The sequence below is a fragment of the Curcuma longa genome, chromosome 5, assembly GCF_044706935.1.
Source record: "Curcuma longa cultivar G26 ecotype Majalengka, Jawa Barat chromosome 5, ITB_CL_G26_1.1, whole genome shotgun sequence".
Classification (NCBI taxonomy): Eukaryota; Viridiplantae; Streptophyta; class Magnoliopsida; order Zingiberales; family Zingiberaceae; genus Curcuma; species Curcuma longa.
In genome coordinates this window covers 5,293,247-5,307,436 of record NC_133865.1, presented here as the reverse complement: position 1 = coordinate 5,307,436, position 14,190 = coordinate 5,293,247, and the positions used below count along the sequence as shown (strand labels likewise).

The following is a 14,190-nucleotide window of genomic DNA, read 5'->3' as shown; positions in this document are numbered from 1 at the left end:
CCACAAGCAGTAGAGAGAGGAATTAACGTTTGAGGCATGTGGATCCCACAAATAATGAAGGTGGTTGTTAAAATGAATGTGAGAGAATGGATGTGTTAATATGATGTATATGTGGCATGTGGATCCCACATTTTTTGATGAGATGGTGGGTGTTATAACACCCACCAATGTGGATGCTCTAAGTAAACGTAAATAAATAGTATATGATGTAAAATAATAGGATTAATTAATTGATAAATCTACTCTTCAACAAAAATCCACCATCATTTATTGCTTTGGTGGCCCACCAACCTTGCGTTTGTTTTATTCACTTGGATGTATCGCCTGATACAAAAAGAAAAACGACGACATTAACATATAGCCCGACAAATGTGTTACATGGTAACAATAATAAATAAATAAATAAATAAATCAGAATTCAAATTTTAAATGGGTTGAATTTTTTAAAGGTTTGAAACGATGACACGACTAATCACTGTTTTTAACAACTCCACTATCCATCCATCCCATCCATCGGAAAAGACAAAACTTAAAAAGGGTTTTTATTCATAGTTTGATAACTACACATCAGCAAAAGTATCATAGTTTGGACAACTAGGTTTTGTATACTAGCTATTATATTTATAGGACTAAGTTGATACGTTGAGGAAATAACTAGAAACAAGTTTGAAACACCTCAAGCAACTCGACCAAGTCATTTCACATGCTCCAAACCTATGTCTTTCTCCAAAAATATCAGTCGCCACCTTATTTATATTGGCAAAAAATAAATGAAATTGACTCTAATATAAATAAGAAAATAGTTTCACTTTGTAAATTTAATAATAATAAAATTAGTTTATATTGCATCACAATTTGAAAATCCATTGTAAATATCAAGTAGCAATAGGCATATAACAGTATGAAAATAACCGTTTTGTTTAGATTGGCTTATCTACAGCTGCATTTGATTCGGTCCGGTTGGCGGTGGACCGGGTAAGATGGATCGGCTTAGCGGCGTTGCGTTTCTAAAACCCTAATACTCTTCTTTAAATACCGATTCTTTTCCCCCGTTCGTTTTTGGCGAATCAGAAGCGCCGCCAGTACCTTCGTCTTCCATCTCTCGTCGCTTTTTTTTCTGTTTCTCTTCACCTGATCTTGGAATTTCATTCGGTTCGGAAATCTGTTGTCGGGAACCTGATGAGCGTGAAAATGTCGCCCCAGTCTTACGATCCTTTCGTGCTTTCGATCGGGTTATCAATGGTGATTGACATTGCTATCTGATTCCGTGCTCAACCTTCTGTTTGTTTGTTTTCGTTTGGTATTCGTTTTCGTTTTCCCTTTGATGATTTGAGTTGTATTGGAATCTAGATGATGAATTGTCGTTGTGCATGCACTACCATCTGATCTCGCATTTTCACCAGCAAGTTTTCTTTTTTCGTTTATTTTATTTATTTTACATCGGTATGTTGTGCAATCAAGGATGAAGATTTATGATGCTGATTTCTATGATTATTTATTTAAATTTATCACCATCTTTCGGCTGAGATTGCACCAACATTTGTTGCCTGTTCATGAACTTAATTGAAAATTCTTGTGTGTTAATGCCACTTGGTATCTGATGCTCTGTTAATTTTATGGCTGAGCTTCTCGTAAGTGTGGCAGAGATGGAAGGGAAGAACAGGCCTTGCGACACTGGATGCCCATTTTTAAGTGTGCTTCTTGTTACTAAATCCTGTTTACATCTATGAACTTTTTTAAAAAATAAATTTGGTGAAAAAAATGCATCTGTATATGTGAATTTTAATAGTTATATATTTAAATTTGAATTTTGAACAGTGTTGAAGTGCTAAAATTATTATGAGTATTTTGAATTATTTAGTTATTAAAAAAATAAGTGAACTCTGATGATTTCCTAGAATGGATTTGTATATGTAGTGGAAAATATTTATATAATAATTTTTCTATATTATTTTATTAAAAATTTAGTATTTTAATTATTGTATTAATTTTGATAAACTCTGCCACAACCCAGGTAAATCAGGACTGGAGATGGCTGTAAGAATGCATCGCAGGACTTGTAAAAATTGCCTCACATCACCAATGTTGAAACTGCACTGATTACTGAAAGGACTTTCCAATCACATAATCTGGTAAAGGAACATAGAAATGAATATTATATGTAAGCACAAACTATTTGTACAGAAAAGGCATAAATTCATATGAATTTGAGGTGTTTTTGAAGTGGTCAGGTTGAATTTCGATGAAATTGAGATATTGTTCTTTTTTATCATGGTTAATTGTAATTTTTCAATTTATCTTTTTATAAATGATTGTGGTATTGATTGTGTAGGATTGTTGAAGTTGTGGCTTTCACTTTTTATTGAAAAAGAGATGTTACATTAATTTGACTTGTCAGTCTGTTTTAGTTGGTGCATTAGATTCTTGACTTGCAGCATTGTTATTTGTTAGGCCCAGCTATGGCTGTTTGCTTGCTATATGGTCCCAATGTCACATTGGAGCATCCATTTCAATATCTGGGCGGATCCTCAATATCTGCAGCATTGTTGCTTGTTAGGCCCAGCACGGATTGCAGTGTTCGTAGTGCAAATTGGCCCAACTAAGCCCCATCAGGCTGCAGGCAGAACAATTCATCTGCCATCTAAGTTTACTCTGTTTTGTAATGTCTTTCATGGTCGTCCCAACTTTTTCTTGGAGTCAGTCTTAGTAAAAGCTATAGGAGGTGATTTTAAAGTCTTTTGCATTTAGTATAATTGCAGATGGAGCAAGGCTACAGATGAATCCACTGGTGCTGTGGTATCCAGATGACAACATTACTTCTGCCTAAGCTGAAAAACTAGAGCTGGGAAATATTAAGATTATATTACCTGGGACTTAGTTTTGAAGGGTACATAAATTTAGATAATTGGAGTAGAAATAGTGTCTCATTCTTAATTATAGAGTGATCAGACCAAGTGAAATAAAATTTGAAAACGGGAGCAACCTATAATAGAAAACAGTGTTGTTTTGACTCTTCCTCTCCCAAAACAGTTCAAATTTGTATTGGCTCATATACTGTTTTATTCTTCACTAAGTATAACGACTGAGGATACAATCCACCAGTTGTTTAGAGAGTGCAAAAGTGTCTACATATTTGGCCAAGAATGAGAGAAATCCATCAAATGCTTGAATGGAGGTCTCTATGCAATTCACAGTTATTCAGGTCTATGCAATTCATAGTTATCCAGGTCGATGAATGAGAGAAACCTATCAAATGCTTGAATGGAGGTCTCTATGCAATTCACAGTTATTCAGGTCCATTCACAAGGAATTCCATGTTTAATTGGCTGGAGCTAAGAGGAGATTGGAGAGGAGTCGAGATTTTTCTTTGAATCTGGGTAATATTAAAGGCTACACTTTCATAAATTTTACTGCTTTTTTTTCTTCATGCATCTGTATTACAACTCATAAATAATCAATATCTTTCCCCTACCTGCTGGAACTAACAAATTAAACTATAGAATGGTAAAAGCTGGTTGATTTTAACGATAAGTTGACTAAAGTTAGGAGAATATCTTAGATGGTAACTTTGTGGATGGTGGAATGACATTTTTTTATTACCAATATGAACTACAAATTCATGTATAAAATTCATGGGTTTGTTATAAAGGTCAGGGCGGTCTGTTAGAGTCTTCGGATGTGATTCTACACTTTGGACTAGACCTCAGCACAATCTTATCTCATATCCTTCTCCCTATTTTAGATTATTCTACACTTTAGATCAATAAATTCAGGTGTATAATTATATGATTTTAGCAGTTAGATTATAATAGATGGTGCTATACCATGCAAACAAATCTAGTTAGCTAAGTTTGTCCACCTCCTATAACAAAAATCTCGAGGAAGAAGATTTTTTCTTTAAAAAAAGGGGAAATTTATCAAGATAATCACGAGGCATAAAAAAAGAAGAAGAAAATGTCCAAAATTTATCCACCAATAATTTATGCCACTAAAATATTTGCAGGGTGTAGGTAGGAGGTAGAATATTTGAAGAGGAAGGAAGGCTCTACCTAAAACTCTTTGAGCAAAAAGAACTCTTCTCTTTTCTTCTTGAGCTATAAATTTTTTATCTTAACAAGTACACCTTGCTTCTATATATTACAATGTGATCATGTCTCTTTACTCTGCCAGACCAAAAGTCCAGGGGTGGCACATATGTTGTTGTGTAATGAATTGTGTTCAGTAATATGCATGTTCCCTTTGCAGATTTGGTTTACCATCCTTTTGTTGTTATCTTTCTCTGCCATTTGTCATTTCTCCCTGTCCCATTAAATTAATTTGTGGCGAGCCCTGTAGGAACATGGATTATATAGGCTGTCATGCTCTTACCAACCTGTAAATATTGCTCAATATCCAGATAATAAGACTCATGTTTTTTATTAATGGTTATCTGTACTTGCATCCAACTGGTCATGGAGGTGAGCAAGCTTTCTCTTAGTTTGTCCATCGGATAAATTTGAAAATGTAATAGACCTTTAATGTAAATTTGAAAATGTAATAGATCTTGAAGTGGTGGTCTAATATCATGAGTAATTCGAACACTACAACAAATTGAATCCGCAAGAATAATAAAAATCCTGTGGTACATTAAGAAGTAGTTTGTGTGGAAAAGGTGGGGTTACAAGATGTATAAGCCACCAATTTTTGCTTGAAGCCCTTTGGCCACAATCATGCATGTCACTAGGAAAGTGACCTAGGCACATACACACACAAACTCATATAGTCCTCACAGGGCACAGGGCACAGGGCACATGGCAAGGTTCGTGAGTGCTAATTAGGGGTGGTTTAAAATTGAACATCAAACTAGGTTAAAATAATTTTTTAAAAAAATCAACCAAATTTTATCATCAAAATTGAATAAACTGAATTAATATAAATCGATTAATTCACTTACCGAATTAATCAAATATTTTTTATCAATTGATTGATGATTGATTGATTAATAATGTTTAGCTCCTTTTGTAAAAAGTGAAATCCGTTATCTCATACGGTCGGTCTCACGATCATTTGTGAAGAGGTAAATTGAAAAACTATAATTCGTCACGACAAATTCTTATTATCTCAACTTTATTCTATTATAACTAACTCAGTTATGTCCTTTAGCCCCGTCTGATCTGCTAATAATAATATATCTGCAGTAACATGATTTCATTTAGGGCCATTTAATCCACCACACCACCTTTTTAGGCTTCTAGCCAGTGTTATCAAATTGATAGAAGCCTAGCTAAATGTCAAATGACGATCGAGATATTTTGCAGCTTCAGCCAGCAGAAATGATGAAACCATCAAGTTTACCTGCCAAGTCGCCCTTGTCATACTCCTCACGACGCTTGTCGATTGGAATCATTGAGAACGTGACATCAAACTCGGTTCACGGGCGCACATCTCTTGCGTTTTTTAATTCCTTTTAGCTGGAGTGGCAGTCGCAATGGCAATGGCAATGGCAATGGCAGCTACCGAGCAAGGTCGAGAGTTGCAGCGTCTTGAGCGAGAACGAGAGCAGCAGCTGCATCTCATGAAGCCACAAGGTTGCGACGTAGAAGCCAAAGGCATCACCTACCACATCCCCGCCTCGAGCACATCGTGCAATCTCTTCAGAAGGATGTGCAGCAGAGAAGACGAGGCTGGATCATGCAGCGTCAAAGGCAACGACAACGGAGGCCGTAGCGTTCTGAAGAACGTGAGCTGCCGGGCGAAATCTTCGGAGATCCTCGCCATCGTTGGTCCCAGCGGCGCAGGGAAGTCCACATTGTTGGAGATTCTGGCTGGTAAGATCACGCCCAGCACCCCGCCTACCATACTGATCAATCGCCGCCCGGTGGAGAAGCCCGACTTCCGGCGGATGTCCGGCTACGTGACGCAGAAGGACACTCTGTTCCCGCTGCTCACGGTGCGGGAGACGCTCCTGTTCAGCGCCCGCCTACGCCTCGGCTGCCATGGGTGCGGCCGTCGGTCCGAGCTCAGGTCCCGGGTGGAAGCCCTGCTCCAGGAGCTCGGCCTGCGGCACGTGGCTGACGCCTGGGTCGGAGACGGCGCCCGCGTCCGGGGAATCTCCGGCGGAGAGCGCCGGAGGGTCTCCATCGGCGTCGACGTCGTCCACGATCCGAGAATAGTCATCCTGGATGAGCCCACGTCGGGGCTCGACAGCACGTCGGCGCTGCAGATCGTTGAGATGCTGAAGACCATGGCGGAGAAGCGCGGACGCACCATCATCCTGAGCATCCACCAGCCCGGCTTCCGCATCCTCAAGCTCTTCGGATCCTTACTCCTCCTCGCCGACGGAGGAGTCGTCCACCACGGTACGCTCAGCGAGCTTCACTCCCTCCTCTGCTCCAGCGGACTCGACCTCCCTCGCCACGTCAACGTCCTCGAATTCGCCATGGACTCCATCGACATTCTCCGCCGATCCAACCATCACCAACGAGAAGACCAACAAGAAGTAGCACCGGCGACAAGGGGAAGAAAGGAACAAGGGAAGAAAGACCGGTGCACGCTGCAGCAGCTCTTCCAACAGAACAAGGTGGTGGACGAGGAGTCACTTGCTCGGCTCGACGTCCTCCACAGCGACGACGACGACGACGACCTCATCTTGCACGACTATGCCAACTCTGGTCTCTGTGAGATTGCCATCCTGACTCACCGCTTCGTCAAGAACGTGATGCGGACTAGGCAACTATTCGCGTGTAGAACGATCCAAATGCTCGTGGCCGGCCTCGTCCTCGGCTCCATCTTCTTCCACCTCAAGGACGAGAACGTCCGAGAACGAGTCGGCCTCTTCGCCTTCATCCTAACCTTCCTGCTCTCCTGCACCACCGAAGCCCTGCCCATCTTTCTCCAAGAAAGAGAGATCCTGATGAAGGAGACATCGAGCGGGAGCTACCGCGTGTCGTCCTACGTGATCGCCAATGGGCTCGTCTTCCTTCCCTTCCTCTTCATCCTCGCTCTGCTCTTCTCCGTGCCGGTGTACTGGCTCGCCGGTCTCCGCCCCACCTTCCCCGCCTTCATGTACTTTTTGCTCCTGATATGGCTGATCCTGTACACGGCCAACTCGATGGTGGTGTGCTTCAGCGCTCTGGCGCCCAATTTCATCATCGGCAACTCGATCATCTCCGGCGTGATGGGCACCTTCTTCCTCTTCTCCGGTTACTTCATATCGAAGCAATGGATGCCGAGTTACTGGGTGTTCATGCACTACATTTCGCTCTTCAAGTATCCATTCGAGGGGTTCCTGATCAACGAGTTCTCCGGAGATGGCAAATGCTTGGAGTACGGCTTCGGCGTGTGCCTGCTGAGGGGGGATGATGTGCTGCGGCAGCAAGGCCTGAAGGAGGAGTGCAGGTGGAAGAATGTGATCATGATGGTGGGCTTCATCTTGATCTACAGGTTCTTCTCCTTCCTCATCCTCAGCTGCAGGTGTGCGTGGGTGCAGAAAGGTGGGCTCAAAAGAGCCTTTCAGTGAGATGAACAACCACATCACCTTTGAATCACTAATATATATATATATATAGCTACGTGAATGTCTTTTGCTCAAGGACCTTAAGATATAAGTTTTCTTAGTTTCTCTTCTTTTCCTTTTCGCAATCCCATTTGGTCTTCAATTTGTGAATACTTTCATTTGCTGTAATTTAATCATCTGGCTTGTCTTATCCTTTTATGTTCTTCCTGTGTAAACAAGTAGCTGTTATATACATATTGATGCAGATATGACGTGACTTCCTTTCAAAAGTCAAGCGAAGATGGCAAGACGATTTGATAAAATGAGTCAATATGAATTGATCCCATCAACGTGAGATAGTTGTCGTCTTTGACTCGGATCGTATTTTGGGCTCATGGCCTTAATTTTGGACCTAATTTGGGTCTCCAAAGTCGTCTCATCTTGATCATTTCGATCTCGGCCATCCTGTCTCGGCCTTCTCAGTCATCTTGGTTTCGGCCATATTAGTCTCAACCATTCTATCTCATTTCGATCAGTCTCATCTCGGGCTCGAGTCTCGTTTTGGCCATCTCGTCTCGACCAACCTTATCTTGGCATCTCGTGCCCGAGTTTCATCTTGGTCATCTCGTCTCGGCAAGCCTCGTCTCAGTCATCTCGTGCTTGAGTCTCAGACTTGACCGTCTCGTCTCGATCATCTTGTGCCCAAGTTTCATCTCGGTCTGCATGTCTCGGCCATCTTGGTTCAAGTCTCGCCTCGGTCTCGGTCACTGTGCCTCAACTGGCTCCGTTTTGGGATCCACTTTTACATCTTCTATGAACCTATCTTATATGGATCTACTAAGGAGGAACGTGAATATTCTGTCAAACATGTGGTTGTCCAAAAATGAATAAGCTATTACGAGGTTGTCATACTTGATCCCCTCGGATACTCTTTTTTCTACATATAATGCCAAAAGAAAATGACTGTCGGATCTAGTCCCCTCATAGGTTTCTATAACGACACCATCTCATCCGACATGGAGATGTTTTTAGTAAGCTATAAAAAGTCTAACACATAGTCTTATAATAGATTCAACTTTGAAAACTCTTCTAGCATTATCTTCTTTTCTATTTATATTCCATCTATTTTGAAGAATCTTAATTTGAACTTCAGAGTGATTTATTAAGATTCTCCGATACCAGTCTAACCTCTTTTTGAAGTATATTTTAAGTTCTCATCGTCTACCATCGAGCTCATCCAGGAGGTCACATACATCAAACTATTCATTGATTGATGGTTTAACTATATGTGATATTTTTGACCGAAACATATATGATGCTTAAGACTAAACTCTCACATCGCATTTCAACCATTTCAACGTGTGGTGACAAATTCTCCGACTTTACTTCAAATATTTTTCAGCCCCATAGATTCTAGAAGATATATGACATATATAACAAAGACTTAAATTATGCCATTTCATCATATTTTTTTAATCAAATCATATTATATTATTACATTATTTACCTAAGTTCTCATGTTTAATAGTCAAGATGGGCAACGGGACAAGACGAAAATGATAGAAGAGAGACAAAAAAAACACAACTTAATTAGAGGAGAAAAGAAATATTTAAAAGGATCAAGGTCAAATCCATAAGAAATTTTAGTTAAAGAATCATCCTAAAAGCTAAAAGCTTCAAGCTTCGTTAGAGCAAAAACACACTAATGGCTATTTCGTTTAGCGACAAATAAGTTGAATTCGAATAAATGTATTTCGAGGGGGATTAAACTTATCAGAACACTAGCTTATATCAAGATAAAGAGAAACAGAGAGAGTGATTCAACCGTGCATAATTCCTGGTGCATCTTCTATTGATAAAATCACATTAATTAGGGAAGATCTCCAACTTATTGTTGTGATTATGATAAACAATACACACACACCCCAAACCAATAATGGATGAAGTTCTGGCCGGCTAAGTGCCAAAAGGAGCTTCTGATATTTTCCAACAAGCTCAAATGATGGAACAACCATGCTGCGCTGCCCACACGCACATGACAATTGGAATGCTTGAGGACGTACGCGACATCCGAGCCATCCAACTGCACCTCTACGCTTCAGATTCGGTTGGTGAGAGGATCGAGGTTCACGGGCGCACAGCGGCTGGACTTCTTTTAATCCTCGAGCAGCAGCGGCAGACATGAGCGATGGGTCTCGCCTCACGAGGAAGGAAGTAGGGGCCACGGGCGACGCAGGGTGGAGGATTTAGATTCAGAGTAGATCTGGAACCAGACAAGAAACGCTGCCAGGTCAGCGTGGGCCCCATGGGATATTTGCAGCCGAGCCTCCTCAGCCACCAGTTGATCGATGCGTATCGCTCGTCTCCAACACACTGGATTTGGATTTGGATATGGATATCAACTGCGGCGGCGGCGGCGGCGGCAGCGTTCCAAGCCTTTGCCTTGGACCATCCTTATGAAAATGGGGGCAAGGCAGAAAGTGCCGATGAAGATAAACTTTCAACTTCATTATTTGTAACAATATTTTCTGCCTACACCAACTAATTCACTGAATTAAGTCTTTAGGGAGAGAAAAGGCACAAATTAGGATATTCTTTTCAGCCTAAACTGGTTTAAACCCCTAAGCACTTCTCAAAACTTTGGTTTAAGCATTCTTAACCACAGGAACTCATGTTCATAAATGAACAGAATGATTCCTCCTTTTTTTAGCGAATTGATTGGTATCCATTGTTGTTATATGTTAAGTATTTTAGGTTAGATGTGTATCAGACCATTAGCAGAGCAAAATATATATAGTTTTTGACAATTTGTGTAAGGTAAAAGCAATAGAATACCTGAATGGCAAACTAAAACTAGAGGTGCTTGTCCTAGTTTGTTCAATGAGTTAAGGGTTTATCATTTGCAATATGTTGCCTCAAACTATGTTCTCTGTAACTAGGTAGTTTGTGCTTAAGTTTAACTGGAAGGAATATGAATACATAAAGGATGTTATCAAAGGTTGCTAGGATAATTGTAGAGGAATACCAGGTGGGATAGTTTGTGCTGGAAGACGATAGTCAAAGAACATAATTAATTTGTGCAACTTAATGACTTCTTTAGTCGAAGAACGTAATTAAGCTTCGTTGGATGGATAGTAGGAATTTTCTCAAAGGAGAGTAATATCATAGAGGGAATTCTCTGTTGAGGAAATATGGTCATCCTTGAACAGTTATGGGGGAAATCTAAATGCCAAATGCATTTAATGAAGTGCTTTTTCTTGACTCTTAGATTCTGTTAAAGATAGGCATGGCAACTTGACTGAGAAGTCGGATTTAGCCTCCTTTGAACGTGATAGTGTTTTATTGTTCTCACAAAAAAAAAAGGAACTATTTTTGAGTAAATGGAAAACTAAATATTATTTTGAACAAATATTTAAGCATATTGACTTTATAAAAATTACAAAATACATCACACTTCTCTAATAAAACTTTATTATTATTGTCAATAAACTGACTGTGAAAGGTAATGAATGAAGGCTTCAATGTGTAACTCTTGTCTTTTACTCGGAGGCTGGCAAGGGGTAGCGAGGTGAAGGAACTAAGAGCAGATTAACCTTCCTTGAAGCACTTGCTCCGAATGATTCAGACATGTCAATGTCCTCTGCTTTCACTCCTTTCGGAAATGCCCAATCGAAGTGGAACAGAAGCTGAGACAATGCCAGCCCCAAAGTTGTCAATCCAAAGGTCATGCCTGCACACATCCTTCTACCGGCACCGAATGGCAAGAACTCAAAGTCATTGCCTTTGAATTCTTTGTCGACGCCTTCTTCGAATCTCTCCGGCCTAAAGATCTCGGCGTCCTTCCAGTATCTTGGATCCCTTCCTAGTGCCCAAACATTGATGAGGACTCTTGTTCCAGCAGGAAGTGTGTAGCCAAGAACTTCAGTAGTCTCTTGAGCCACTCGTGGAAACAAGAGGGGGAATGGTGGATGCAACCTTAAAGTTTCTTTGACCACTTCATGGAGATAGGTAAATTGTGGAACATCAGTCTCCTCGATATAACCTTTATCCTTCATAGCTTCTCTAACCTCTTTTTGAGCTCTCTCTAATGTCGAAGGGCGCAACATGAGCTCAGACATAGCCCATTCAATGGTGTTTGCGGTTGTCTCCGTTCCTCCAGCAAACATATCCTGCTCAAATCAACCAATGAAGAAATCATTATAAATTTGATAAATAAATATATGAAATATATAGGCACATGCATATATGTATAAATACTCACAATCACAACAGCCTTGATGTTGTCAAATGTGATCGGCACTTCTAGGTTGCCTTCATCTTTGAGCCTGAGTAAAACATCAATAAGATCCTCCTCTTCACCTGCATCGCGGTTCATCTGATGCTCCTTGATTGTCGCATCGAGGATCACATCTAGTTTCTTGTGATATCTCTTTAACTGAGTGCTAAATCCAGTGAGGACATCAACAACCTTGAGAGATGGAAAGAGATCACCAACGCTAAATCCGCTAGCCATTTTGATGACTTCTTTGATGGTCTCCATGAACTTCTTCTGTTGCTGGCACCTTCTCCCAAACGAAGCTTGGACCACGATGGAGTTGGTTAACTCGTTCAGCCTCTCCCCCAGGTTGACTGGCTTCCCCATGGCAGCAGCGTCGCTGACGTCGCTCATGAGACGACCGACCTGCTCTTTCCTCAATGACACAAACGACTTGACACGCTTAGCGCCGAGCAACTCCATGACGCAAATCTTGCGCAGCTGGCGCCAGTACTCGCCGTTGGAGAAGGCGATGTCGCTCTGGCCGTACGCAATGATCTTCGCGGCGGTGAACTCAGGGCGAAAGGCGAAGTTGGCGTCCTGCGCCTTGAGCACCTGCTGCGCGCCCTCCCGCGAGCTGAGTATGATTTGGTCGACTTGGCCGAGTTGGAGCTTCATGACATTCCCATGCTCGCGAGCCAGGTCGCGGAGCGCATGGTGGGGCAGCTTGCCGATGAGATGATGAATGCTGCCGACGAAGGGAAGCCTTGAGGGGGTGGGAAACTCCGGCCCTACGTGCTTAGGCTTGGAGCTGAAGACCCTCCTGACAATGATCAGAAGAACCAAGAAGATGGAGAGCAAGACGGGAAGGGAAGGGACCTGTAACTCCATCTTGATCCTCGCTAGCTGTGTGTGCTAACTTGGACAGCCAAATGGGAGCTATATAGCAGCAGCAGCAGCCGCCGCTAAGGAGCCGTGCCCAGGCAAGTCAACAGTCCAAAATTGATGGCCGTGCCTTTGATCAATTCGTCAATTCCCAAAGCCCCTCGATCCGTTGAACGATTCTTCCCCGAAGCTATGCGACAAACAAATTTTATCATTAGTATGGAGCTGAATCTGAGGGAAGGCTTAAAGTCAATTCCATTCTTCCGCTCATGTCAGAGTCAACCCCCCTGCCTTCTTCCTACCGGCGTATGCCTTTGAAACCGCGTTGCTGACGATAAACTTTCAACTTCATTTGAAAGCAGAAAGTGCTGATGAAGATAAAATTTCAATTTCATTATTTTGTGGCTTCATTATCTGTAATAATATTTTCTATGTACAAAATTAATTGATGCAAGAGGATCCAAGATTTCAGACGTTATAATTTTTCACAACAAATAAATTTGAGGGCAGGCTTAAACTCGAGTCCATTCTTCCTCCCAAGTCAAAGTCAACCTTGCTGCCTTCTTCATACCGGCGTCTGCCGATGCAAACTCGTGGATTGTCCTAATTTGTTCAAAATCAATTACTGTTGTCCTATGTAACTATGCACCTTGTGCTTGAGTTTAACCGGAAGGAATATATGAATGCGTAAAGGATGTTATCAAAGGTTGCTAGGATATCAGGTTGAATTTGTTCTTTGAACAATAGAAGAGTTGGAGTATCAAAGTTGAATATGAATGCGTAAAATAATAGTTACAATGAATACTCAACTTTCATATCTATCAAATCATCTAGTCATTTTTAATTATACTCATATTTTACAAACATCATCAATTGAGGGTCATGTAACAGTCGAGTTCATTGATCGATTCTTAAATTTACTTTGATCAATTTATGATCATCATTTGATTGTTCATTGATTTAGTAGTCACTAATAGTACAATTACACAACTCTTGAACCATTTTGTTAGAGGTTATCGTTGATTATCTGTCCACGATAACCTTATTTGATTCAGATTATTAATAATTCTCAAGTAATATAATGCAGTATCACTACCACATCAGCAAAACATTAGTAAATGAGTTATAAATTCAGAATGTGATTACCTTCGCAACCTAAGGTTTAAAATTGAGTTAATTGAAATGTACAGTAAAACCTAATTGAAATGGAATTAATTAATTCAATAAATTTTAATTTAAATACTTATAAATTAAAAAAATATATATTTATTAATTTAATAATAAATTAATGAATTATATCTATTAATTTAATAAATTAGTTTATTAAAGAGTCGCTTGGAAGTTTTCCTAGTCACCTAGAGCAGTTTGTCCTTCCAAACTTGTCTAGTTCTCCTAAACAAGCTCTAATATCTTGAGTTTTCATCCGGCTGCATCTTTTTGCAACAAAAACATACAAGGAACACACAAAATATGCAAAACATAGCACTTGATTTACCTAACCTACTAGATTCATTTGTTTGGAGTCACTCCTCCAAGACTTTTCCTTTGCCAAGTGTTCAACTCCTAGCTGATCCAC

General features: G+C 40.7%; 2 protein-coding genes and 3 non-coding genes across 5 annotated transcripts; 4 read left to right on the top strand and 1 right to left on the bottom strand.

Moving 5' to 3' along the window:
* Positions 1 to 1,172: 1,172 nt before the first annotated feature.
* On the top strand, positions 1,173 to 1,266 carry LOC141830261 (small nucleolar RNA U31b). Its single transcript, XR_012601950.1, has one exon. It is a non-coding gene; the product is annotated as a small nucleolar RNA U31b (small nucleolar RNA).
* A 185-nt stretch (positions 1,267 to 1,451) lies between these two features.
* LOC141830257 (small nucleolar RNA Z196/R39/R59 family) lies at positions 1,452 to 1,533 on the top strand. Its single transcript, XR_012601946.1, has one exon. It is a non-coding gene; the product is annotated as a small nucleolar RNA Z196/R39/R59 family (small nucleolar RNA).
* Positions 1,534 to 1,581: 48 nt separating this feature from the next.
* LOC141830259 (small nucleolar RNA F1/F2/snoR5a) lies at positions 1,582 to 1,726 on the top strand. Its single transcript, XR_012601948.1, has one exon. It is a non-coding gene; the product is annotated as a small nucleolar RNA F1/F2/snoR5a (small nucleolar RNA).
* A 3,735-nt stretch (positions 1,727 to 5,461) lies between these two features.
* LOC141829483 (ABC transporter G family member 5) lies at positions 5,462 to 7,712 on the top strand. The gene has a single exon (XM_074716965.1). It carries the CDS (start codon positions 5,468 to 5,470, stop codon positions 7,496 to 7,498), a length of 2,031 nt encoding a protein of 676 aa, XP_074573066.1. The 5' UTR covers positions 5,462 to 5,467; the 3' UTR covers positions 7,499 to 7,712.
* A 3,131-nt stretch (positions 7,713 to 10,843) lies between these two features.
* On the bottom strand, positions 10,844 to 12,649 carry LOC141830229 (premnaspirodiene oxygenase-like). The gene is made up of 2 exons (XM_074717714.1): positions 11,736 to 12,649; positions 10,844 to 11,643 (listed from the first exon to the last, which is right to left on the bottom strand). Exons 1-2 carry the CDS (start codon positions 12,618 to 12,620, stop codon positions 11,014 to 11,016), a joined length of 1,515 nt encoding a protein of 504 aa, XP_074573815.1. The 5' UTR covers positions 12,621 to 12,649; the 3' UTR covers positions 10,844 to 11,013.
* Between the last annotated feature and the right edge of the window lie 1,541 nt (positions 12,650 to 14,190).